Here is a 26,237-nt window from a genome sequence, read left to right on the forward strand (position 1 = left end):
GGCGGACGCTGCCCCTATCCTTCTGAGTAATCAAGTCGTCTGGAAAAGAGGTGCTTGCAGATGCCTGCTCGTCATCATCCTTGTCCATCTTTTGAAGATGGCTCTTGGTGCCCCGGATGGTAGGGCCACCACAGGAGACCCGCCTGCTATTGTGTAGACCGGCTCCTTATCGGTATCCGAGCTACTAGCAGGATGGGGGGTAGTCTTGGAGGACTCACCCTTGTTTTTCTTTTTTGCTCCGGCTGGGGACTTAGAAATGTAGGACTTCAACAGCCCTTTGTCAGCCAGACGGTCCAACGCCCGCTGAAGACAGAAGCAGTCGTTGGTGTCATGGCCGACCTCCTCATGGAAGTGACAAAATTTATTTTTGTTCCGTGACTGGACAGAACTCTTCATAGGGTTCGACTTCTCAATGGACAGCCGGTCCTTTACCTCCATGAGGATGGAGTTGCAGTCTTTGTTAAACTCGTACTTAGGGACGTACGGTTTAAACTCTTTCTTTTTCTTCAAGGACGGCTGGTCAGAGTCAGTAACCGCCCAGACTTCTTTTCTTTTCTTGCTCTCTTCTTTGTTTTTGGCCGGCTGAGCAGACCGGTTGTCTTTCTGTTTGTCGGACTTCTTGGAGTCCGACTGGTTACCAGTCGAACAGAGGTCGGTAGGTTGGATGTAGCTTTCCGCCTCCTTCAGGGCCGCTTGTAAGGTGAAAGCCCCTTTTCTGACTAGGTCGAACTTAAAGGTCGACCCGTCTCTTAGACCTTTGAAAAAGTCTGTAAAAGCTACCTCGTCAGACAGTCCTTGAATCTGAATTCTTATCAGATTGAACCGCCTGACATATGAGTGCAGCCCTTCTCTCTCTCCCTGCTTAACAGTGCTCAAATCAAGGCTTGTTTTCTTAGCAGAGATGTTCATTGAGAAGTTGGAATCAAACAGGAAGGCGAGCTTCCTGAAGCTATCGATGGACCCGGCTGGCAAATTGCTAAACCATTGTTGGGTAATGCCCTTCAATGTAGCCGGGAAGCACCGACACCAAGTGGTATCATCCAACCCCTGCAGATACATGAGGTTGGTGTATGTCATGAGGTGGTCTTCCGGATTGGTGGTACCATCATAGGTACCAACCAATACATTCTTAACCTTGGTCGGCTGGGCCGCCTCGGTTATCTCCCAGGTGAACGCAGAAGGCTGTTCACCAGGTGCAGCAGACGAAGCTGCCAGTCCAATGGCTGGACATTTGGATATGCCGCCTGACCTCCAAAGAAGGTCGGCTGCATGAAGTGAGGGGGATACTGTCCGTAAGCCTTAGTAGGCACATACGGTACAGCTCCAATCATGTGAGGGCCAGAATGGACGGTATTACCGCCTGTCTGGCTCTCATGCAACGAGGGTGCACTCCCTGCAGAAATGTTGTTGAAGCTGTCTGGAAAGTTCGACGTTGAAGCCGACTCAGACAGCGACTGGTTTCTCTTCCGGTTTATGATCTCCCGGGCATCAAGAGTTGATTTTTTACTTCTCACCGGCTGCTGAGTCCGGCGAGTGTTATTGGTGTTCTTCCCAGGAAGGAGAATTTTTGACCAATCAATGGTCCCGGCTGCCTTCTCCTTTGGATGAGGAGTGGGCTGCCGGTTTCTGACTGACTTCCCCTTCTCTGGAGGAGTCTTCTTCGCCGACTGACCTTTACTTGGGCCAGCCCGGCTTTTGGTGATCAGCTCTTTAATTTCACCCTTGAAACTTGTCATGAATCTCATGAGTTCGTCTCGGGTGACAGGGGCTGATCCAGCGGCCGTTTGGGTTTCCCCTTCTGGCTGCCCATGGGGTCGACTTGGACCCGCCTGGGTGGCACCCCGCTCCAAAATATCTCTGGGCCGGATGCTCTTGATTATGAGCGAGCCATCCTCGGCTGTAAAGGTTTCGAGCCGAGGATCCTCATCCTCCTGGTCTGTAAAAACTTCTGGGTCATCGCCCAGACGGTTAGGGGGTGGTACAGACTCTTGAACCATCTTCGAGGTACTCTCCCCACAGACGACGCCAAATGTTTTGGGTGTTTTTGTCCCTCGGGAGAGTTGCAACACGAAGACTGGTTCGGGGTGAGCTGTACCTGCAAAACAAACGGAAACACCAGATGGGTGGTGCTCCGCCTCCGACGCACAAGTTAGAAACTTGAAGGGAGAAAAAGGTGCGGAAATTTAGGTAGGGATCTGCTCGGATTCTAAGCACAGGATGTCTCTATCAAAGAGTAAATGTGTAATAAATGATTAAACGTGCCCTCAAAATGAGGGACATCTCCCTATTTATAGGGTCTTTGGAAATTGTGCCCCTGATTAGATCACTGAACCCTAATCATTGGTGGGCTGAGCGTTTTGCGGCGTTCTCGGGATTTGGGCCTGAAGGCCGCCATTTTTCCCTTTATTTCTGGAGTGACACGTGTCAAGCAGGGATTGGTCCACTCTGGACCATTCTGAGGCTGACACGTGTCATCCTCTGATTAGGCCACGTGGCAGGGTAAAATTACCCCAAACAACAACCATTGTCATTCATTAAATTTTATAAGGAAAATTTGATAAATACAACGGCTATTTCACAAAATGTCATTGAGCAATTTAAAAATTCACCAAATGTCATCGGACTTTTCAGAATTCACCAAATGCCACCGAGTTTTTATAAAATTCACCGAGTGCCATTAATGACTAATGGTAGTTAACTCTGTTAGTCATTTAGGATAATTATGACACGTGGCATATTCTTATTGGTTCATTTTATTATTATTATATTTATCAAAAAAATAAAACTTAACCCCAGCTACTCCCACCGCACCACCGCTCCAACGCCTGCCAAGCCCTATGCCCCACCCCCACCGGCGACCAGGCCAACATTCTCTTCGGTGTCGGCGGCCACCCTTCCCCCTAATCCTATGCCATCGCCACCCTCTCCTGCCCAGAACCACCTTCCCCCCACCCTAAAACCCCTCCCTCCACTTTAAAAACACCTCTCTCCCCTCCCACCGTCGCCCAGCCCCATCACCTATGTCGCCATGCCGGCGAAGCTAATTCGCCCATCCCCCTACCATCTCCATCCACTTTCCCCCCTTAAACTGCCATCCTCGATACACTAAAACCCTAAATTTGAAATATCCAAAATCGAAACCCTAATTCGATTTTAAGGTTTTCGTTTTGGGGTTTAAGCGAGGTGGTTCAGGGGGTGGAGATGGGAGAGGGGCGGTTTAGGTTCGCCGGAGCGGGGAGGGATCATTGGTCGCCAGCAGTGGGGAGTGGAGGGGGCTTTGGTCGTCCGGCGGTGGGGAGGGGAACTGAGGGATTTTCGATGGAGAAAGAGAGTTCGCAAATCGCGGGAAGGCTGGCTGGGTTGCGTCATCGGCGCGGACTGGCTAAGTTGGGTCGCCGGCATGGTTGTTCAGGGCTGGGTCGTCGCGGTGGGGACTAGCTGGAGGCGGGAATAGGGTGGTGGCAGTGACAGACAATGGTTGGGGCTGGGTCATGGTGGGTGGGTTTTTTATTTATTTATTTATTTTATTAAGTAATTAATTTACTAATTTAATAAACAACCAATCATAAGCCACCACGTGGCATAATTAGCCTAAATGACTAACGGAGTTAACTGTCGTTAGTCATTAATGACACTCGGTGAATTTTTTTAAAAACTCGGTGGCATTTGGTGAATTTTGAAAAGTTCGATGGCATTTGGTGAATTTTTAAATTGCTCAGTGGCATTTGGTGAAATAGCCGTAAATACAATACTCCCTTTAGTTTTTGTTATTATAATACGTGGTATATATCATTAGATTCATCATAATCTCTAGTTTCATAATATAATTTTGTTACAAACTTTACTAGTTAACAATTAAAGATATTAATGGTTAAAATTACGTTTCGGCAAATGTGGCGATCAAATTGATACAAATAAAAAAATAACAGAGGGAGTACAACTTTTGACCAGTTATTTTTTTATAATACAACATTTAGATTATACATAAATATTACAACCTTTATGAGTCTCAATTTTAAACAGGACAAAACCTGATATAACTTATGCACTAGGGCATTAGGGGGTCATTTATTTGTGTCATTCCATATCCCTAGCTTGATTCCATCCCTTTCCTTACACAAACCAAACAGCAACATAATTGATTCATTAAGACAGCGCAGTAAACTTTTGACACATTTTGTGATTTCCCCATGCAATGATCACTATCAAAATTTGTTTTCTTTACAAGGAAAGATATGTGCCCAAATAGACACAGGTTTTATATCTGTATTCTGTACAAATTAAATCAGCTAAATATCTAACTTTCTGCTGTTCACGGTAAAATCAGTTAGCACCTTCTACAATGGGTCAAATTAGCTCTTGCCTCTAACCTGTCATCATCATAAAATGACCCCAACTTAGGTCGGGAATTACCAGGAAACAGAGGGATACAATGTAGACTAAACATACCAGTGAGATATGCTGTTTTGACCCTCGCTACAGACTACTTGTATGAAGGGTGAGGCAGGCTATCAGCATCTTACTCTGTAAATGGTAGATTATCCTAACTGGGACGATGAGCCTTTATATTTGACATGCTGTCTCGATCCCCAAGCCAGACCACTGTCACTAATACTTCCTTCAGGAAGATCATCGTCAAAATCTTTGCTCCAAGAATTTAATGGGATCAGACTATCATCTTTAGACTTCCTCTTCAGCTCTAGTTTCTTAACATTTTCTGATATATCGTGAAAGGTTTTGTTTATTTTTGCAAACCCCCTTTCAACTGGCTCTACCACATGGGAAACAGTGAACCTCATGTCATCCGCAATCTACAGAGTATAAGAAAGAGGTGTTATGATCTGTGGTGGATCAGTCACATGTAAATATGATTGAAAGGAAAGAGTTTGTCATACTCACGATTTCTCCACTACCAACTACCACATCACGAACTGATTGCGGAAAATTTAAACGCTTCTCTCTCTCATCATGCCGAGCTAGGCGCATCTTGGTAAATTTGGTACCATCCCTGACCTCCTCTGGGTCTGGAGGGGTACCAAGCGCTGCATAATCATCCATCACTGCAACATTTCTTACACACCGTTCTCCTCGTTTGTAAGGTACTGCTGGAAAGACATAAAGATGAACCACAGCTGCAACGCCCATCTGCCAGAACAATAGAATAATAGAGCAACACCAAGATGCTAATTAATATTATGAGACATCAAAAAGTAATTCCTTCAGTAAAATCTAGAGGATACATTGAACTATTTTAAGACGATCCTTCCATAGCTATAAATTAGTGAGCCTGAGAGGATGCGGTAATAAGATACACAGCAGAAATGTACGCACAGTAGAATATAGTTGAAATGTCATAAAAAGCACTTTTACCAATTAAGACTTTCATAAAAAGATGAAAAATACAGATTTAGGATTTTAGGGGTAGCATAAAATGATATAAATAGATATAAACTGATGATATGTTATAAATATACACCATAAGATGATGTTACTGGGAACCAGTAAATATCTACAGACAAGTTCAGTTGACTAAAACACAACCGCAGTTTCATCTAAGTTTACTTAGTACTTATCACTAAACTGAACAAGTTAATTTCCTAATCTCCTATTGATTAGTGGAACTTCTCATAGAAACTCCTACTTTGAATTGAACAAAACAATAATTTACACTTCCAAGAATATAGAGTTTCACCGATATTGCAATTCTCTGGAAAGTATAACTTCCTTTGTCGACCACTATATCTGGATATATATAGCTTCTGAGGTGAACACCGAACAGTCATTTTTAATGTTATCAGGCTATGAGCTGACATCCATTGAAAATTGCTGTGTATTTCACATTTATTTTCATTTGCTTAAAAACATGCTTTAGAAGCAGTTGAAGTGCCATTTACCAAAAACATTTGTCAGTGCCCTTGGTGCCCTCATTTCAAAAGAATGGTCAAAGGGCACTTCTAGAGCAAAGCTGAGCACTCAGGGCATAAGGGCTTGTTTGAGCAGATTAATAAGCTAAAAGGTAACATCCAATTAAAAAAGATGGATAAAGCCATTTGTCAAACAAGCCCTATGTATCGCTAATCCACCAGCCAAACTAAAGGATTTGGCATTGTTTTTTGTTTTTAGTTTAATGTTTTTTTGAAAACCAAAAATCAAAAACAGGAAACAAGAAAAAAATGTTTTCACTAATCTGTTGTCAATTTTCAAAATTATCATGATTTTAATAAGTTTGACTAATTTTTAATTCATTATATGACATATATCATATGATTTTAAAAACAAAAAATCAAAAAACAGAAAACCACAGTGATGCCAAACGAACCCTAAATTAATCAGTTTTAGTTTCCAGATTTTTTTTGAAAACTTAAAACAAAAATTCGGAAACCAGAAGTTTCCACTATTTTGTTGTCAATTTTTATAATTAACATGACTCAGTATAAATATGGCTATTTGTAATTTCAAAATACAACTAAGATTATATGACTTTTTAATCTAAAAAACAAAAATTGAAAACTGGCAACGATACCGAATGGGCCCTTAAAAAACAAGCATGTCATAAGAGCATGGAGCACACAATACCACATAATGACATTTAAATCTTCTCAATCACTAACATGTCTAACAAACTCAATTGACATTACACACAGGCGCAAGAACAAAAGCCAGATTCATCTAAGCAGATTATAATGAACTTGATTGAAAAAGAAATAGAAATAAAGGTATACATTGACTAACCTCAATACATATTATGTAGTCCTGAATACGTGTCTTCAATTCCTGAGCTAAGGAACCCCGGAAGGCTCCTATAGAGAAAAGAAAAGCTACAGCTATTCCTTGCCACCATGTCAAGAATACTATTGACTTGAAAGTAAGAAATTTCGCCAAAGGTTTGATAGGTTCAAGTCTATCTTTTGTGACTGAGTAAAATTGAACGAGACAATATAAAGCCCATGTCTGACTGAAGTTAAGAACAGCAGCCAAATAGGGATAGCTGCAAATGAGAATTCCAATCAAAATCAAGCACACAAGACAAACAATACAATTCAACTCACAAGAAGCAGAGTACATATTTATTGAACCACACATTCTGCTATTATGTACAAGAAGCAGACTATAGTCTATACACGTCTTATTATCAATTTGTAAAGATAACAAAATACATTACAACAATCACCAAGTCTTGTATTTACAAAAAGAAACAAAAATCAAATAAAATAAAATAGAGAGAGAGAGAGAGAGAGAGAGAGAGAGAGAGAGGATAGGGCTGTATAGTGTATACAAGGAACTAAAATTGGAAATATCAAGATAAAAATCAAACATTAATCAACACGTGATTTTGTCATACAATCCTTAATTAATACCAACTTAGGAGATGTAATAAATGTTTATATCATGACCATGAGAAAAATTATCTGAATTTTCTTATTTAAAAACAGCAAAACCTTACCCGTAATTCCACTGAAACTTTCCTTCCCCATACACGCCACAAGCTTCCAAAAGTATCGCTAAAAGTGCACATATCAACTTCAGTATCATCTGACCAGTGAAAATGATGATATAAATTAAAGATTCAACTTAAGATAAAGCATCATAAATGATCAAAGCCTGATACGCTAAAAACAACATAAACTTACTTGTCATATTACTATTGGCACTAGAAACAATCACCACAAAATATCATATCAATATTTACTATGTAGTATCAATAGCTTGAGCTCTCTTTATACATAAAATTTTCAGAATAAAATAAAAAATGGGATTGATGTTATTTCATATGAATCAAAGATCAACTTCATACTAAGTCAAGGGCAATGCTTAGCATTTTCTCCTCAATCATGTACTTACATATTGAACTATGCCAATTTTCACAGCTTGATAGAAATCTTTCCCAAGATACCATTCCCTGATAAAGTAATTGAGAGGAAATGGATGCTCTACAACACCATAAGTATATGCTTCTTCCAATAGGGGTGAACCAGAATTTATAATACTTTGACTTTCCATGAATTCAATTGTCTTCTCTTCTCCGCCTGCAATACATAGACTATATTATGTCATACTCTGACTTATACAGATCACAAATTGGTATTTCATATGAGTACTACTATCATTAAAAGATACAATAGATCCATGAATGGAGCAAAAAAGTTAACCCACTATCATTAACCTAGTCAAGTAGTCATCCACAATTTCAAATTGCAAATGGAGGGAGCTCCAAAATTGATAGAAATATGACCCATTTATAAGTTGTCTGGCCAACAGACAGTGATAATGCAGAATTGCACAGAGTTCTCAATTTTTAAAAAGTATCTTAAAAGATGCAGACTTGGTCAAAAATTGCTCAGAGACTTTCCTGATATCTGAGTATATAATTGAGCACAAAATTGAATCTTCAAAATTGTTTGCTGGATATGTGGCTTATGCCTGGCCAAAAAGAGCTAAGGGGAGAATTGTCTAAATTCTACATGATTTACTAATTATAGTAGTTTTCTTCTATATGTAATTTCTTTGCAATTGAATTTGCACATTTAAACATTTACCCACATAGCTGACACATTGTTCACACATATCTAAACTAGTTAAGAGGCTTAAGGCTCTTCAACAAATTCGAGTTCTTCCGATTACAAGAAATGGACAAATAAGAAAACCACAAGTATTTATGCGTGTGCAGCTTTTGCAACAGGGTGCATTTTTGCAAACTGGAGGTTTGATCTTGCAATTATTCTCATTAAATGTTTAGGCACAAGAAACAAAATAGAAATAGGTTTGAGAGGATTATAACAGGCTAATGTGAGTAAATTATCAGCGCCAAACATGTCATTTTTTGTGCAAGTGGTGCAGGGGAAGGGAGGGAGGGGTCAGGATATTTAATTAATGGATCAAAATTGACAACCATAACAAAGAAACTTTAGATGGTAAGGTTTTTTTTTTTTTTTTTTTTTTTTTTTTTTTTTTTTTTTTTGACAGGATAGATGGTAAGTTCAATATAGAACATTTCAAGCAATAGAAAAGTATAGCATTAACAAGCATAAATTCAAAAATATATGTAACAAGTACATTACAGACAATTATCATGTGCAAATACCTAAGCAGGCAATCAGATATCTCTCAAAGCAGTACAATGCAAAAGCTTCATAGCAATCGCGTATTACTTCACAGTTAAATGCAGCTTTTGAATCCAACAGCGACAAGAACTGTATTAAGAAACATAAGACAACAACCCAACAATCAGCGGATGGAATTTCATAAAGACACAACAGAACCATGCAAAAATGAAAAGAAAAAAAAAAAAAAAAAAAAAAAAAAAAAAACAAAAAAAAAAAAAAAAAAAAAAACAAAACTAACAAATCCTAAAGAGTTCAAACAAACAGATAAGATGAAAAATATAGTTATATGTTTATAGTTAAAACTTTGGCAGAAACATCAGAAATCTAATAGATCCCTATAATCAATCTTATCCATGGTTGAGCATCATTTTGTATCCCCAAGTATGAGATGAAATGAGCGAACCTCCTCACACTCTAGATTATTCTTCATCTAAAAACGCACCTAGGCTAGAACATACTCAGAAGTTGGCACTCTTATAATCATAAATTATAATTTATGTAATGACATAAATATCAGTAAGGTCTCTACATAACTTCAATTGTTTAACACAATATAAGAAAATAAAAATTTAGCAAAACTGGAAGGATTCATATATCATCCCACTTAATAAACCAAAATCCTTCCAACATTGGATAGATTTGGATTTTTGGAAGGAAAATGCAAGCTCAGTTCTTCCCTCCCCTCACCTCCCTTTATTTTCTGTCTCCTTTGCTCCCCACCCTTTTCTTTCACAAACCATCTCCTTTCCTTCCGCAATAACTATCCAAATATAGAAACCTTTTTCATTTTAAGTTTTGAAAATTGGATAGCAAGGTAAGTAAAAAAGGAAGGGGAGGAAAGAGGAAGGGGAACCGAAAGAAAGGGAAGGAGTCCAATTTCCTTCCAAATCACTCCAATTTTGGAGGGATGGTGTTTATTAAAAAGGGAGGGAAAATTGATCCTTCTCTCTCCCTCCCCTCCTTCCCCAAACCTTATCCAAACAAGGGAGCTTGTTCCACTTCCTTTACTTTCCCTCCCTTTCTCTCAATTTCGCTTATTAGAAAAATGCATAATCCATTCAATCTTTGACCACTAGGCAGTACAAGCTAGAAGTCAACACATAAATCTTAAAGAAGTTGAACATAAATATGTCACAGCAGTAAATGATAACTAAAAAAATGGAGTCAAAACCAGAGCAAAATTATCTTACCGATTCTAAAGCATACACAGGAACCATCAGTATGAGCCCTATTAAGAATTTCTGCTCCTGAAATTCAATCCAATAAGACAAGGAGAAAAGGTCAGTTCCACAAGCTAGAAAAATGAAAATATTAAACACGCATTTCAGTTTTATACAATTTTCTATCTCACATAAGTATAACACAACTAAATACTTGTTGGAGTTATGAGGGGCACTCTGAAGCATAATTAGTTATAAGCAGTGTAAATGTCGGGAAAACGAGAGTTCCACTAGAACTGCACAAGGAGTAGTATTACTTAAATAAACAAATAAAAATAAGGAGACAGCCTTATAGCTGATACAGAGCTCCAAAAAGCAATAACACAGAGCAGTATCTGGTAATAACTTTACTTAATATAATTTCTTAGGTTGCACAAGCAAACTATGCATATAGTACAGTTTTTCATAATAGCATTTTGAAATTAAGTTGCGAGTATTTCTCATGATACTGCAGTCAGGTAGTTTTTTCAAAGGAATTTTATTTAATAAATTTCTTAGTTTGCAAAGGCAAAAAAATACTAGTAATCATAATTGGACAAGAACAAACCTCTGGATGATTGTAAGCAGCTAGGTGCTCAAATATGAGATACATAGACAGAACCAGAGCTGTAAGCACAAATATGCTTGAGCTAGTGATACTCCAGCTGTAGAGAGAAGATGTGCCAGTGGCAATTTCAAGAAACCATGCTTTACCAGAACTGCCGACAGACTCCCTTGCATTTAAAAGAAAGAAGAAAACGTATACAACCCACATCCATCCCATAGCAAGGATACTAGGATGAGTACCACTTCTGCTTTAGGTGAAGTTAATTTCAAGCTTCATATGATCAACTGCACTTCTTGCTATCGGCCATGAATGTATATATGTCTTATAAAACTCCGGCAACCACACTTTTCAACTTAATAATGTGTCTTCTGGAGTGGAGAATATGGCAGCTGAGGAGAAAGGAGAAAACTTCTAGCTTAGGCCAACTGACCCAAGAAAAGTTTTCAATAGTTGCTAAATAGAAGGGAAACAATACACAAAGGCCTGCATAAAACCTGCCATCAAAAAGCAAAAAATAAGACCACCAGTTGTACAAAAGCTACATATCTACTGCATGGAGCATAAATGACAAGAAGCTATTAAATTTGTAGCAATCACTACCACGTTGCGATAAGAAAATAAGATACAAGAATCAATTTACAAAATCCGGCATAATAAATTAATAATGTAAGCCAGCACATAGTCATGAAAATTGAAAGCCAACCTTAAAGTCATTATCTAGCTGCATGTAAATACAAAACGGGATAATGAGTTATGAAATATAAACCCCAAATAGTGAAATCAACGAATAAAAGCTCGTACACCCAAGGGCAAGGGCAACCCAAGCACAAGGAGGTATCAATCACACATAAACCTGATATCAACAACCCATTCACACAAAAACGATCGATGCAAGAAATTCTTAAACACGCCCATAATGCATAAACCTTACAAAATCTAAAAGCAGCCTCAACAACACTTAAAATCCATCAACAGCCACACATCACTTCAGAAACCTAGTGTCATTCCAAAGCTTTTCCCAACCCAATATCATATTCTCCAATTTCACTTCAATTTTTCTATACACTACTCTCCAAGTCCGGATTCGAAAACAACCAATGCCACACCGCCAATAATTTCGTCTATTTATCCTAATTATCCTATACAATGGGTGAAAGTGCTGCGATTGATTCGTTCTATTCTATCAATTGGACTATCAATGACCAAATTTGTTTCCCATATAGAAATATTAACTTCAAAGCAGAATACCCACTTTACTTAATTGATTGCTTTAAACTTCAATGAGCCAAAAACAGCAATAAAAACCTAACATTGACTATTTGGATTAGAGCCATTTCTTCTTCCTACACCTTAAACTACCAACAAAGACAAACACCCAGAACCCACAATGCCAAATTCAACCAAAATAAGAAACACCCACCTCACTTTAGACACCCATTAAAGAAAAAAAAATCAAAAACAACAAATTAATCATTCCATAAACACAACAGAAATAAACAAACAACTTCTATATTAATAATAAAAAATATATAAATAAATATACCCCTTAATTATAGGATAAGAAAAACTAACAATGAATGTTTCTAATTCATGATCAAAGAAAAAAAGAGTTGTTACAAAAATTTAGGAATAAGAAAAAATTAAAAATTAGACCTGGAAATCGGAGCTTCTGGGGAAAGAAATGGTAAGTGGAGAAGGGTTCGATCCAAAATGGGGAAAAGAGAAAAGAAAAGGAGTTTTTGTGGGGAAAAAGACTCAAAAAGAGAAAGATTTGGAATGGTAGGAGAGAGAAACGTGTAGAATTTATGTGTATTGCTTCAGCAGTTGGGCATCACTATTTTGGGATTTTTGCTACTTTTTGTATGTATCTTTGATTCTTTGAGTTATGGAGTACTAGTATCAATATATTTTAGTCATTGTTAACTGTTTACAAGTCTAGAAAAGGGATATTGCAACATTTTTCTATGTCAAATTGTCAAATATAGGATATTTCCATTTTTTGTATACTTTTTTTGTGGGTGGAGTTATAAACTTATAATAGATGATTATTGATTTTGTAGTATGGACTCTAGATTTATGATGCAAATCTTAAATTCTTAATCTACCTCCTCTATGTGACCAAAATTGGGAAGGGTCAGGCTGCGTTTAAGTCTAAAAGTTCATGCCTAACTGCCTAAGTAGGAAATAGTGTCGTGTTAGTTGGTTCAATGCGGACTTTTCAAGTTAGTTTCGGGTTTTGAACTAATCTAGCAATAGCAATCGAAAAGTTTAAAAAAATGGAAATACATTCCATAAGTTCCCGCTAGCAATCGTCCCATTTGAGGCATCATTGCTAGTTGATGGTGTCCAAGATGTCATTTTCATGGGTTATCTTCGTAGTTCGCCCAGTAGGGGGGAGGAGTGTTATGCTTCTTTTCATCCCCTTAGCTTTCATATCAAGCACAAACTTTGCCAATTAATGAGCCAAGAAATTGGCCTCCTTCGAAACATAGGTGAGCTAGCTCATTTATGCCATATTTTCCAACATCTTCAGTTGCGCTCTTCAAAGACATAACATTAGTCTACACTAGAGGGTTTTTTAAAAAAATTATTTATTTATTTATTATTATTTTTCTACGATACTTATTGCTTCCTTGCTATTGCTCCTATTGAGACGAGGCAAGAAGAATAACTCACTTGGGCTTTCTCTAAAAACGGGGGAATACTCAATGTAATCCTTGTGTATTTCGGGGAAAGTATTAGAGTATATGGATGGATACAAATATATATCCGCCAAAACTCCCTAATCAAGATGAGTTGCATTCATCCCAATACTCTTACATGGTATCACAATTAGTGCAACATTCAAGAAATTGCTCACCATGTGAAAGTCTCTACGAGACTTGAACATACAACATCTAATTCTAGAATTGAGTGACTTACCACCAAGCCATATGATTTTTCGTGTTGTCTTTTAAATACTACCTCCGGATCGTATTATATGCAACTTTGGAATTTTTTAAATCTCACAATTAATACTCCAACGTTGCATATAATATGATCCGGAGGTAGTACAAAATATTAATATGTATCAATGACAATATGAATAACAAATTTAATTCCGAGAAAATTGAATCATAAATTAAAACGTTATCTTAATGACTCCGATTGATTTTTTTTGGTGAATCCAAATATTAATTGATAGTATAAGAAGAGGTTTATTTTAATTTCAAATCATTATAAAGCTTTGTCTGTCCCATTAAGAATCGATAATTAGGAGCTCATATAAAGACCCGACCCATTTATTTATTAGACGGATTTGACCCAATTAATGGGCCCCAACCCATTGAATTGATTTGTCTCTCTCTTAGTCTCTCTGAGTTCTCCATTGAACATCGCACTTGACGTTCTGCATTACAAACTTCTGCTCCGTAGTATTTGTTCTCAGCAGCTTCAGAGGTAAGTTCTCCTCACTTTTCTCATCGTTTTGCTGCTATCTTTCATGGTGTAAATCATCAAATCAATCCTATTTTCGTATTTGCAGAATCAATTCATTAGTGTCATTTTGATCAAGCAATTTGTAAATGTGCTTTTAAAATACTGCTGAATTTTCAGATACTGCTATCAGATTCCTGACAGTCTTCCCTTGCACTTAGCAGCACCGTTATTATGCGCTGGAGTTACTGTATATTCTCCCATGGTTCGCCATAATATGAACCAACCTGGTAAAAGTCTTGGAGTAGTTGGGCTTGGTGGTCTTGGACATATGGCTTTTAAGTTTGGTAAGGCTTTTGGACTGAAAGTTACAGTTTTTAGCACCAGTGTATCGAAGAAAGAGGAGGCCTTGAGCGGGCTTGGTGCAGATAATTTTGTAATTTCATCTGATGAACAACAAATGAAGGTAACTATTGCTCAACTTTATAGTAGTTGCATAGTGCTGCCCTTTGCCGTTTTAGTCTAATTATGCTTCTTCTACGCCCTTGCTAAATCATTGGACTTCATATTTGTGGCTTCTTAAGACATTTGGTGCTTATGTTCTGGTAGGCTTCCCAAAAGAAGTGAAATTCAGTCCTGCAAGTCTTTCAGTAGGTTCGTCTATCAACTGAATTGGACTTCTGACTTACATTCAAATTAGATCCTGTATATGCAGCTTTCAGTAGGTTTATCCATCAATCTTACGATTTTCTGACAGGCATGAAGGCTATCTCTGGTAGCTTAGCTGGTGGTACTAAAGTTACTCAAGAAATGTTAGAGTTCTGTGCTGCAGAGAAAGTATATCCAAGTGTAGAAGTTGTTCCAATTGAATATGCAAATGAAGCTCTTGAGAGGCTCGTAAAGAGGTATGTGAAATATCGTTTTGTGATCGACATTGAGAATTCTCTTAAGTGATATCCTTTGAAGAAGATAGAAACCTACTGCTCACATAAAATAATCAAAGGCACACTTTTATCAATTGCATGTTTTGTAAATTTTGCATAAATTTTATGTATATTTGTAGAACGATAATAGTAATTAAAAATAAATAAAATTTGTACTCCAGTGTATACTGGATCAAATTCCAACTTCCAGGGTGAAGAGTACTGTATTGCAGAATTCATTCTGCACAAACGCACAATAGACACAAGGTAGCAAATAACTAAGTTTAGGACCTTTTATTACAAGCTTACATGTATAATAAATTAATAATGCTCATGAAAAAAAATCTCCACTCCATCCTGTTGAAACCAGCTTAATTATCAAGCCTACTCAGCATAGTTTCGATGGTTTGGCCTAACGTAGGCTTCAAACTTCTACAAAACATATCAATTCAGAGAATTCTCAATATCGATCACAAAACGATATTTCACGTCCCTCTTTACAAGCCTCTCAAAAGCTTCATTTGCATAGTCAATTGGAACAACTTCTACCTTTGGGTATACTTTCTTTGCAGCACAGAACTCCAACATTTCTTGAGTAACTTTAGTACCACCGGTTGTGCTACCAGAAAAAGTCTTCATACCTGTTAAAAAATCATAGAATACAGAGAAAAAAATGATGGGTTTTGCAAAATTAGCATATTTTATTTGAATGGAATTCAGCAGTTCAGTTCATTCGGTAAACAGACCTAGTAAAAGACTTGCAGGACTGAATTTTACTTCTTTCGGAAATCCCACCAGAACATAAGTACCAAAAGTCTTTAACAAACACAAATATGGATCAAACTGATGTTGACCTGCTGCAGAATCAATTATGAAGTCCAATGATCCAGCAAGGGCCTAGATTGAGCATTAGGTACTTAATTAGACTAGATACGACGTAATACAGAATTATGTTACTTCTATAAGTTTTTGACAGTAGTTACCTTCATTTTCTGTTCATCAGAAGAAATAACAAAGTTGTCTGCACCGAGTACATTCAAGGCCTCCTCTTTTTTTGATACGCTGGTGCTAAAAACTGTGACTTTCAGACCAAACGCCTTTCCAAACAACACAGCCATATGTCCAAGACCACCTAGCCCAATCACCCCAAGACTTATACCAGGTTGGTTCATATTATGGTGTATCATAGGAGAATAGACAGTTATTCCAGCACATAATAGAGGTGCTGCTAAATGTGAGGGGTAATTTTCAGGTATACGATAGCAGTACCTGAAAATAATACAGCACGAAAAGATATTTGATTCAGATTCAGTGTCTAAGCCTCTAAAGCACATGTACTAAACTCTCTTGACAGATACTGAATAATTTCTCTGGCCTCCGTGATCAACAAAGCAAAATGCAACCATTTTGGACTGGAATAAAGTCATCTAACACTACCCAACGAAAAAGAACAGAGTAAATTAGAGTAAAAACGACAAGGTTAAGTCTATATATATGAAACCTACCTTTCATGAACGACAATATAGCTCGAGTAACCTCCTTTTGTGATTGTACCATCTGCATCCACTCCATTAAACGTATAAACTGATCCTTTCACACAATATATCTCCATCCCATCATTACAATACTCACAATCTCGACATGAGTTGACATAAGTTCCCACTCCAACATGATCTCCAACTTTGAAACGATCAACATTTGGCCCAACCTCTTTCACTACCAACGATCTCATGCCTTAAAACAGCAAACACAGCTTCATCAGAACTCGAAGGTCAATTTCATTGGTATACAATTCAGCAGTAAAAAATCCATTACAAAGCTACATACCCGGGCACAACAGGATACTTGGTGTCACCAGGAAGGTTCTTTGCCCAAGACACATCCGCATAACAGACTCCACAATGTGTAATCTTAACTGATACATCATCAGCTGCAACGGCTCTGATAAGAGTACTTAATATTCAGTACATAGAAACCTCATTCAAGTATGCAAAACACGTACAACACCCTTCATTCATACCTGCGATTAAATTCATAAGGCGATAGAACTCCTGATGGATCTCTAGCTGCCCACCCTAGGCAATTATGTGGATTTCCCGAAGCCATACTAAGCTGATTCTGCTAATAAACAATATCAAGTTTAAGATTGTATGTAAGCTTTTTTGCAGCTTATGCATTAAGCTCCCCCTCTTACTCAACAAGGAGTATTGAATTTACAGTGTTACACACACGCATCATTTTAGATTTTCACGTGGTACTTAATACGGAGTATGTTATACCAAGTATTATGTATAATAAATAGTTAAATACAGTAAAACACCTGCATGTGCCTAATCAAAACACTATATTAATTGATTGTCATTCTTAATTCTTAGGGTGATAACTGGAGTTGTATTCTTAATTCTTAGGGTGATAACTGGAGTTTGTATAAGGGATTGAACCTAAGACTTTTAGTCCAAACTAAATGCATTATCACTATGACAAAGATAATTTAATATTATTTATTGCATTAAAATTGTATTTAACCCATAAATTTACACACACTTAAATCAAAAATAAAAAATTTGGGGGGGCCGGGGCCACCCAGGCCCCTTCATAGATCCGCCTATGCCTCCTTCGATCCTTTGAGTTGCTAAACCTCATACCTTTATGTGTTTGAGTTATGGGTTTGAGGTATGAGTTTAAAAATTAAATTATTTAATATTTGATTCTTTATATAATTAGCTTAAGTCCCGTACAACGTGTTTCGGGTGAAAACAATGGGGCCTTGCCGAAGGCCCGTTGAAGTGGTAAAGACTGGATTCGGTCCAAGGGATGTTGGGCCGAAGGTTTCCTGCACAGCAAACACACGTAAACTAGCCTCGGGGGTGTTGCCGAGGAAGGCCCCTCCGATGCTAAAGTCAGTACAATGTGTAGAGAGAGAAAGCTATGCAAGAGAATTAAGTGCTTGAGGCTTTGTGTGTTGTATACAAATGAATGAATTGAAGGCTTTTATACCTTAGCACATATGGAGAATGTGGGCCGTGGCCCAATTGACATGTCTGGTGGACTGACTTTGACTTTAGCACAATTGGAGAGTTGAACCTGGACCTTGGACTTTTAATTGGATCATTTAATGACTAGGCCCAATTGGACTAAATTGGACCCAAACAACTTGCCCCCCAGACCCGATTTGGAAGGATGACGGGTCGGGTCTGATTAATCAGAAAAGGAGGGAAGTAAATGATTTAATTAATCCAAGAAATTTGGATTTAAACCGTAATTAATGAGATAACAACGGTTAGGTGAATGATTGTGGAAGTTGGACGGATAATGGGCGGTTTAATCGTGAGGTCGTGTGTTTAACGGTTACTTAGTGGAGTATTTAAGAGACCATTCTTGGAGATATAATCAGAGGCGCGTCATCCCTCCTCACTTCTTCACCAACACAAACCCAGAACTTTCGAGAAAAAACCCAAGAACCCGCATCAAAACTTCGCAAATTCCCCGAGCATTGAGCTTAGAAACTGAGATTCGTCACTACCAATTCGTAAATCGGCAACTTTCGCTTCAGATTAAGGTAATTCCCTTTGATTTTAGTTTTTATTTTTCTTCAAATTCGAACTCTTTTTCCTCTTTTTCGACTTTTTTCTTCGAAACTCATCAATGGCGAGGGAAGTTAGAGGTAGGGCCCGTGCTCCAAGAAGAGCAAGGCCGATTCCCGATCCTAGGAACAGGACGGGGACCTGGAATGGACAGAGAGCAGAATCTGACCCTGCTGAAGGGATTAGGGCAACTCCCATTTCTTCGGCTCCTCCTCAGGGGGCGGAGGGGCCGAGCATTTCTGGGCGAGATTATGAAGTTCCCGCCGTCCTTTGGGATATCCTTCCTGGGTTTTCAGAGTGGGAGGATGCTGAAGTGGCTTCGGCCATGATAAAGAACCGCCCCTACTCATGGTGGGTAGAGAATGCCGAACAGTATCGGTTTGCCGAGCAGATTGAGTTGCATTACGGCATCCTCGAAGCTGATGGGTATTGGTGCCGAATGCCCGTAGCATCCGATAGAATCCATCGTCCACCCCCGGGGTATGTGGGGGTATATACAAGACAACTTCAGTATGGGCTGAGGTTCCCTTTGGACGTATTCGTCCGAGACTTGCTGATCCATTATAACATTTCTCTATGTCAGCTAACTCCCATCAGCATCCGAAGGGTGATGACATACTTGTGGGTCTGCAAGTTCTTCAGGTATGTGCCGAACCTGCACTGCTTCAGAAAGCTCCATCGGCTAGTGCCAAATATTCAAAGTGGGCACGGACATCACGGCTCTGGGTGGTACCGGATTGAGTCTCGGCCCCAGTATCTGACCATGTGGCCGAATGACTCTTCAGACAAAGACTGGAGAGGTCAATGGATCTGGGTTAGGGCGCCCACAGATCCGGACCACCCTTGCGTCTTCAGCGCCCCCAGGTATCTTGCCGAGCCTGATCCCGAGATGGGAAGCTTGGGTCCCCCTGAAGGTGACGGTTCGGATCCGAACCTTAATCAGCAGAACATCTTTGGCAAGCGGCCGAACCCGGGGGGCAGCGGTCGGATGCAGCATATCCCGGAGACTTGGCTGCCCGATACGCATTATGTCTTCCAAGAGAACATGTTAGCAGCTGTCGGCCTCAGCCGAAAGTTTAGGGATGGTAAGTTTCTTCGGCTGGGGCCGAGGCCTTTTAATTATATCTTTCCCTCTGTTTTTACTTCATACTTCTCTGCTGTGCCGACCTAGCTGAACTAATCCCTTCCCTCTTCTTCTTTCAGAGCAGGACGAGACCAACGTCGGCATTAACTACGATCGTCTCGGCGTCAACCGAGAACGTGTCGTAACTGCTCGGGCTCCTCCTATCACTGAATCGAAGCATAGGGAAGTCCATCTAGACTCTACCCATTTCCAAATTGAGGCTGTTGCTCTATATCAGAAGCAGAAGCCTTGGTGGAAGAAAAGGGATCCCTTGTTTCAGCTGCTAGACGAAGAAGCTGAAGCTGCCCGTACAGCCGAAGAGGTTGCACGGGTTATTGAAGCTTGCGAAGGAGGAGTGGGGTCTTCCAGAGCTGCTGAAGAAGAAGCTGCAGCTAGGGCAGCTGAAGAAGACGAGGCTTTGCTGAAGACTTCGGTGAGTTCTTTAGACTTAGCTTTTCAGCTTTGCTTCTTTTTTTTTTTTTTTTTTTTTGCTGTTACTCATACCCTTCGTCCCCCCTTGTCTTTTACAGTCCGAGGAGAGTAATAGACAGAGAGAAGGTAAAGCCCCTGCTCGTCCCGAGGACCAGATACAAGAAGAGTCTGAAGACTCAGACATGGACGAGCAGCCGCTTCAAAAAAGGCGACGAAGGATGGCCATCATCGGCCCTCATGACTTTCAAAGGAGGCCGATGACCATCGGCATCGAAATAAGGGAACCTGAGGAAGGCGGTGGATCGCCGAGGGTTCCCCGGCCGCCGGCTCAATCACCTCCGAGGACCCCTCCGCCACCTCCCGAGATGGAGGTGGATCAGAAAACTCCCGATCCTAAGGGAGGGGTTCAAGAGGAAGCTCAAGAGTGTGCTGCTGAGCACAGGGATGAGAATGTTGTGATGCCCAATGCTGAGGGTTTCACAGCCGATATTGCAAGAGAGGTTGAGGCTTTCGTCCTCACACCTGATGAAGAAGCGGAGGTCATAGTAATTGACTCTGCTGAGAAGAAGGGGGATGCTGAGCCATCTAAGACTCAAGAGGCTCCATCGTCATCCTTCCCTTCCTTCCAGACGCTGCAGTCTGGAGAAATGGGTTTCTCGGCCCCCCGAATGCCAATCCCAGATCATATCTGGGACCTCATATGGGGTCAGAACCGAGAAGGTGCTGCAGCCTACTTCGGCAATTTTGCTGGCATGTCCGAAGTAGATAGGGCGAGGATCTGGTCGCTGAAGGCCACTGCTGGGATGGGCGAATCCAGCAGATCAGTTCTAGACCCAGCCAGGTCTAACCAACTGCTGATGATGCAGGTGATTCTTCTTTGCCTTTATCTCTTTTTCACTTCAGCTCTTCAGTTGTGTTTTTTTTTTTTTTTTTTTTTTTTTTTTTTTTTTGACTTGTGCCCCTGTTTCCAGTTTGTGCACAATCAGACTCTCACTGTAGAGCTGATAGATACCCTACAAGATAGGGTTGACGCTGCTGAGTACGACAAGAAGGTAGCCGAAGAGGAGCTAAAGCTTGCCAAGCTGAAGCAAGCAGCGGCTGAAGAGAAGCAGCAGAAGGGTGAAGAGTATGAAAAGAAAGCTGCTGAAGCCCTTCAGACCTTCTGCGATGCCATGGAGAAGGAAGTTTTCCCCCCGCTGATGGAAGGGGAAAAATTTCTTCAGGAGCACATGGGAGTGGATATTTCCAAATTCAAAGCTGCCATCGGGAGCCGAATCCAAGAAGGAACTGCTGCACAGGCTGAAGTGCAGCAGAAGTTGGAAGCTCTTGAAGCCAGCAGAATGGCTGCTGAAGAGGCGCTCCAGGCTCGTAATGTCCAACTCTCCGAAGCTGCTACTGCCGCTGAAGCTCAACTTGCCAAGCTCCAAGAGGCTGAGGATCAGCTGAAGGTCAAGGAAGATAAGTTGACCCAAACTCAGACCAAGGCTTCCCAATTTCAGCAGGAACTGGACGAGCAGAAAGAGTCTTCCTCCAAGCTTGCTGATGAGCTAAAGAAATCCAAAGAAGACTTGGAGGAGACGAAAAGGAAGCTGGCTGATGCTGAGGCTCTACTCAAGGTCCGCATCTATACCCAAGAAGAGTATGAAATGGGTTTTAGAAACGGGTTCAGAGTGTGCCGAAGAGTCTGCCTACATGTTGAGCCGAAGCTTGACTGGTCCAAATGTGCTGAATGGGTCCAGGATCCCGAAGACCCTCACATGAAATATGCAACTCCAATCGAAGCTGAAATCCTTAAGGCTAAGGAAGCCGAAGAAGAAGCTGAGAGGGAAGAGTTGGAGGCTGAACGGAGGGAGAGGGAGGCTCAGCAGGGTGCAAAGCCCGCCTCTTCTGCTGCTGGGGCTGAGACCACCATGGGGTCCAACGACGCTGATCAGTCTGATCCTCGGGCTGAAGCATAGGAACTCGGGCAGTCGTCTTCAGAATCTTGCGGTTCATCGTGCGCTCAACTTTAGACTTGCCGCTTTCTGAATTTTTTGCCTTGTTTTTTGCTTCAGCTTGCCTTGTCGTACAAACAGTTTATTTTTGTTTCTGTACGTATTTCGGCAGCTGTTATTTTCCGCTTGTGGGCGGCTGCCGATACAGTCTTTGATTTATTTGAACTTGTAGCTCACTTTCTGAGCATGAATTATTAATCTGATGTTCCTTTCTTCAACTGCTTTGTCTTATTTTGAATGCTTTACTGTTTCGGCTTAAAGAGTTCTGCTGAACATAGACTTGCACTGGTAGTGCCTCTTGCCCTCCCCCAGAAATCTAAAGATTCTAGTCTTTGGATTACTGAGCTGGGTTTTATTTTTCTATCTTTTAAAGATGGATATCCGAAACACAGGGCCAACTGAAGGCAATGCTTCGGATAATGGCTTTCTGGGATACAAGACTCAGCTAAGGCAATATCCCAGAATGAAGAACAAGTCTTTGGAGAACAAGTCTTACTGAAGTTTGATTTCAGCTGAAAGACCAGAGTTCTTTAAAAAGACGAGTTGGTTAGCAATCCGAAACCCAGTTACCCGGAGGCGAAGGTTTCAGACAGGGCTGAATAAAAAATTTCCAACAGTTGCTGATATCCTTGATTTCCTGTCTATCTTTAAAAATGGATATCCGAAACACAGGGCCAACTGAAGGCAATGTTTCGGATAATGGCTTTCTGGGATACGAGGCTCAGTTAAGGCAACATCTCAGACTTGTCCATGGACTCATGTCTTTGGAGAACAAGTCTTACTGAAGCTTGACTTCAGCTGGAAGACCAGTGTTCTTTAAAAAGACGGGTTTGTCAGCAATCCGAAACCCAGTTACCCGGAGGCGAAGGTTTCAGACAGGGCTGAATAAAAACCCTTAAAGAGTAGATAGAACAAAGAAAACTTTGAAAGAATAAAAAGTTGCAAATGTTTATATAAATGGTGGCTCCAAGGCCTTTCATTAATTCAAAATGTACTTACAAAGACTGTTCTGCCCCGAAGGGTTTACACATGATATTTCTTCAGTACATCAGCGTTCCAGTGATTTTTCAACTCAGTTCCATCCAACTGCCGAAGTCGGTATGTCCCTGGCTGAAGCTCATCACTGATCTCGTAGGGCCCTTCCCATGTAGCTGAGAGTTTTCCATGGATTCGACCTTTCTGAACTGCAGCAGCATTCCGAAGGACAAGGTCTCCAATTTTGAGGGGCCTTGCATGGACCCTTCGGTTGTAAAATTTGCTGACTCTCTGCTTATAAGCAGCCATTCTGTCTCGGGCTGAGTCTCTTACTTCGTCGAGGAAATCGAGAGATTCCTTCATCAGTTGCTCATTCTCAGCTGAGAAGTGGTGCACCCGTAAGCTCTCAGAGCCAATTTCCACTGGGAGGACGGCTTCGGCACCATACACCAGTTCAAAAGGTGAATAGCCCGTTGCCTCTTTTTCAACTATCCGTAGGGACCAAAGGGTTCCTGGGAGCTCCTCCAGCCACTTGGACTTTTGATCCTCCACCCTCTTTTTGAGGGCATTTAGGATCTGTTTATTTGCAGCTTCGGCTTGTCCGTTACTTTGCGGGTGGCATACTGCTGAATATGCCAGTTTGATGCCGAACTGATCTGTATACCGCTTCAGCGGTAAGTTATCGAATTGCCTCCCATGATCGAAGACAAACACTCTCGGGATGCCGAAACGGGTGATGATATTCTGCCAGATAAATTTTCTGACAGTTTGCTCTGTAATGTTCGAGGCTGCTTCGGCCTCGATCCATTTACTGAAGTAATCAACACCGACTATCAGCCATTTTTTCTGGTACATAGCATCTGGAAATGGTCCCAGTATATCCAGTCCCCATTGGGCAAACGGGAGTGGATTAAGAATCGGCTGAAGATCCCTAGCTGGCTGATGGATAACTGGTGCGAATTTTTGACATTTTTCGCATTTCCGAACCAGCTCCTTAGCATCTGAGATCATGGTGGGCCAGTAATATCCGGCCCTCAATGCCTTGTGGGCTAAGGTCCTTCCCCCGATGTGGTTCCCGCAGATGCCGAGGTGAATCTCCCGTAGGATATAATCTGCATCTGTCGGTCCCACGCATTTCAGCAATGGGGCTGAGAAGGATTTTTTCAGAAGCTCACCCCTGAAGACGATGAACCTTGAGCTGGTTCTCTTCAGCTTGGAGGCCAAAATTCTATCTTCGGGATTCTCTCCCCGAAGCTTGAAAGCTAGGATGGGGTCCATCCAGCTGGGCTCTAGGTCAGCGCAGCACACTTCAGGTGCTTCGTCGACACTTCTTTCTCGACGCACCTCCACATATACAGATTTGCTCAGCTCAGTGAGAGTTGAACTAGCAAGTTTGGAGAGTGCATCGGCCTGAGTATTCTGACCCCTTGGGATCAGTTGAACCTCAAAGGTTCTCAGCTTTGCAATGACTGATTTGATCTTGGCAAGATAGGCTATCATGGAGGGCTCTTTGGCCTCGTAGCTGCCACTAATCTGATATGCAACTAGCTGAGAGTCTGTTTTCAGGCAGACATGCTCGGCTTCCAGGGAGATGCACAGCTCTAGGCCAGCGATTGCTGCCTCATATTCAGCTTCGTTGTTCGAAGTCTTGAAAGAAAATTTTAGTGCATACTCAAAGGATTTGCCTTCGGGAGAGGTTATCACTACCCCTGCCCCTGAACCATTTACGGTGGAGGATCCGTCCGTAAAAACAGTCCAGACTTTCCTTTCATTATCTAGCGTCTCTTGGTACGAGCATTCGGCCAAGAAATCCGCTAGAGCTTGAGCCTTTATGGCAGCCCTCGGCTGGTAGCTGATGCTGAATTCGGTGAGCTCAAAAGCCCACTTGGCCAGCCTACCAGATTTTTCAACTTTGCCGAGAACTTTTTCCAGCGGCTGATCAGTTAAGACCACTATCTGATGGCAGTCAAAATAGGGCCTCAACTTCCGAGCCGCTACCACTACCGCAAAGGCGACTTTCTCGAGTAGAGGGTAGCGAGTCTCGGCATCCGTCAGGGTGTGACTGACGAAATAGATCGGTTGCTGAATTTTGCTTTCTTCTTTCAGCAGTACTGCACTGATGGTGGCTGGGCTAACAGCCACGTACAGATATAAAGTTTCTCCCTCTGCTGGGCTAGCCAGCGTTGGGAGTTGAGCCAGATGCTCCCGAAGCTGCTTGAAGGCTTCTTTTTGCTCTTCCTCCCAAACGAGCTCCTTTGTTTTCGGGAGTTTCAGGGCTTTGAAGAAAGGTAACCCCTTATCCGAAGCTCTGGAAATGAACCTTGAAAGGGCTGCCATTCTTCCGGTGAGCCGCTGAACATCCCGCTTTGTTTTCGGCTCAGGAAGGTCAAGCGCTGCTTTGACTTTGGAGGGATTGGCATCAATCCCCCTCTTGCTGACCATGAACCCAAGGAATTTCCCTGACTTCACGCCGAAGACACACTTCTTCGGATTCAGCTTCATTTGATGCTTTCTTAAGGTGGAGAAGGTTTCAGCCAGGTCCTTAACATGGTCCTCAGATTTTTTGCTTTTGACGATCGAATCGTCAACATAGACTTCCATGTTTCGGCCCTTTTGATCGGCGAAAACTTGATCCACCAGCCTTTGATAGGTTGCCCCCGCATTTTTCAATCCGAAGGGCATCATTTTATAATTGTACACCCCGGCGTTCGTGACAAATGCCGTCTTTGCTCGATTGTCGGGGTGCATGAAGATCTGATGATACCCTGAGAATGCGTCCATGAAACTAAGCAAGGCATGGCCACTTGTCGAGTCGACTAGCTGGTCGATCCTCGGCAAGGGATAGAAATCCTTCGGACAAGCCTTATTTAGGTCCGTGAAGTCAACGCACATCCTCCAGGTACCATTGGCCTTCTGAACCA

General features: G+C 41.1%; 2 protein-coding genes across 3 annotated transcripts; both read right to left on the bottom strand.

Annotated features, from left to right (window-relative positions):
• Positions 1–3,996: 3,996 nt before the first annotated feature.
• Positions 3,997–12,702, bottom strand: LOC145639173 (protein LAZ1 homolog 1-like). 2 transcript variants are annotated; one of them, XR_014114846.1, is made up of 10 exons: positions 12,525–12,702; positions 10,872–11,365; positions 10,295–10,351; positions 9,083–9,191; positions 7,843–8,027; positions 7,445–7,533; positions 6,733–6,988; positions 4,900–5,145; positions 4,450–4,811; positions 3,998–4,370 (listed from the first exon to the last, which is right to left on the bottom strand). XR_014114846.1 is itself a non-coding variant. In XM_081690344.1 (9 exons), the coding sequence occupies exons 2-9, from the start codon at positions 11,085–11,087 to the stop codon at positions 4,539–4,541; spliced, it is 1,431 nt and encodes a 476-aa protein (XP_081546470.1). In that variant the 5' UTR covers positions 11,088–11,365; positions 12,525–12,702; the 3' UTR covers positions 3,997–4,538. The 2 variants fall into 2 exon arrangements, 1 of the variants encoding a protein (XP_081546470.1); XM_081690344.1 differs by having other exon boundaries at positions 3,997–4,811.
• A 2,929-nt stretch (positions 12,703–15,631) lies between these two features.
• LOC145640475 (putative cinnamyl alcohol dehydrogenase 1) lies at positions 15,632–17,314 on the bottom strand. Its single transcript, XM_081691748.1, has 5 exons — positions 17,229–17,314; positions 17,036–17,149; positions 16,714–16,935; positions 16,192–16,477; positions 15,632–16,105 (listed from the first exon to the last, which is right to left on the bottom strand). Exons 1-5 carry the CDS (start codon positions 17,312–17,314, stop codon positions 15,938–15,940), a joined length of 876 nt encoding a protein of 291 aa, XP_081547874.1. The 3' UTR covers positions 15,632–15,937.
• Positions 17,315–26,237: the final 8,923 nt, after the last annotated feature.

The sequence above is a fragment of the Chenopodium album genome, chromosome 7 (genome assembly GCF_948465745.1).
Source record: "Chenopodium album chromosome 7, dcCheAlbu1.1, whole genome shotgun sequence".
Taxonomy (NCBI): Eukaryota; Viridiplantae; Streptophyta; class Magnoliopsida; order Caryophyllales; family Amaranthaceae; genus Chenopodium; species Chenopodium album.

Excerpts from the sequence above, each read along its gene's own strand:
- LOC145639173 (XM_081690344.1), bottom strand. The coding sequence starts at position 11,087 with ATGGGATGGATGTGGGTTGTATACGTTTTCTTCTTTCTTTTAAATGCA. Across the intron at positions 8,028-9,082 it reads ATATCTGATTGCCTGCTTAG|GCGGAGAAGAGAAGACAATT; the intron begins GTATTTGCACAT and ends TATGTATTGCAG. Across the intron at positions 4,812-4,899 it reads TAGTTGGTAGTGGAGAAATC|ATTGCGGATGACATGAGGTT; the intron begins GTGAGTATGACA and ends TATACTCTGTAG.
- LOC145640475 (XM_081691748.1), bottom strand. The coding sequence starts at position 17,314 with ATGGCTTCGGGAAATCCACATAATTGCCTAGGGTGGGCAGCTAGAGAT. Across the intron at positions 16,936-17,035 it reads AAGTATCCTGTTGTGCCCGG|ATCGTTGGTAGTGAAAGAGG; the intron begins GTATGTAGCTTT and ends TTAAGGCATGAG. Across the intron at positions 16,106-16,191 it reads CTGATGAACAGAAAATGAAG|GCCCTTGCTGGATCATTGGA; the intron begins GTAACTACTGTC and ends TGCTCAATCTAG.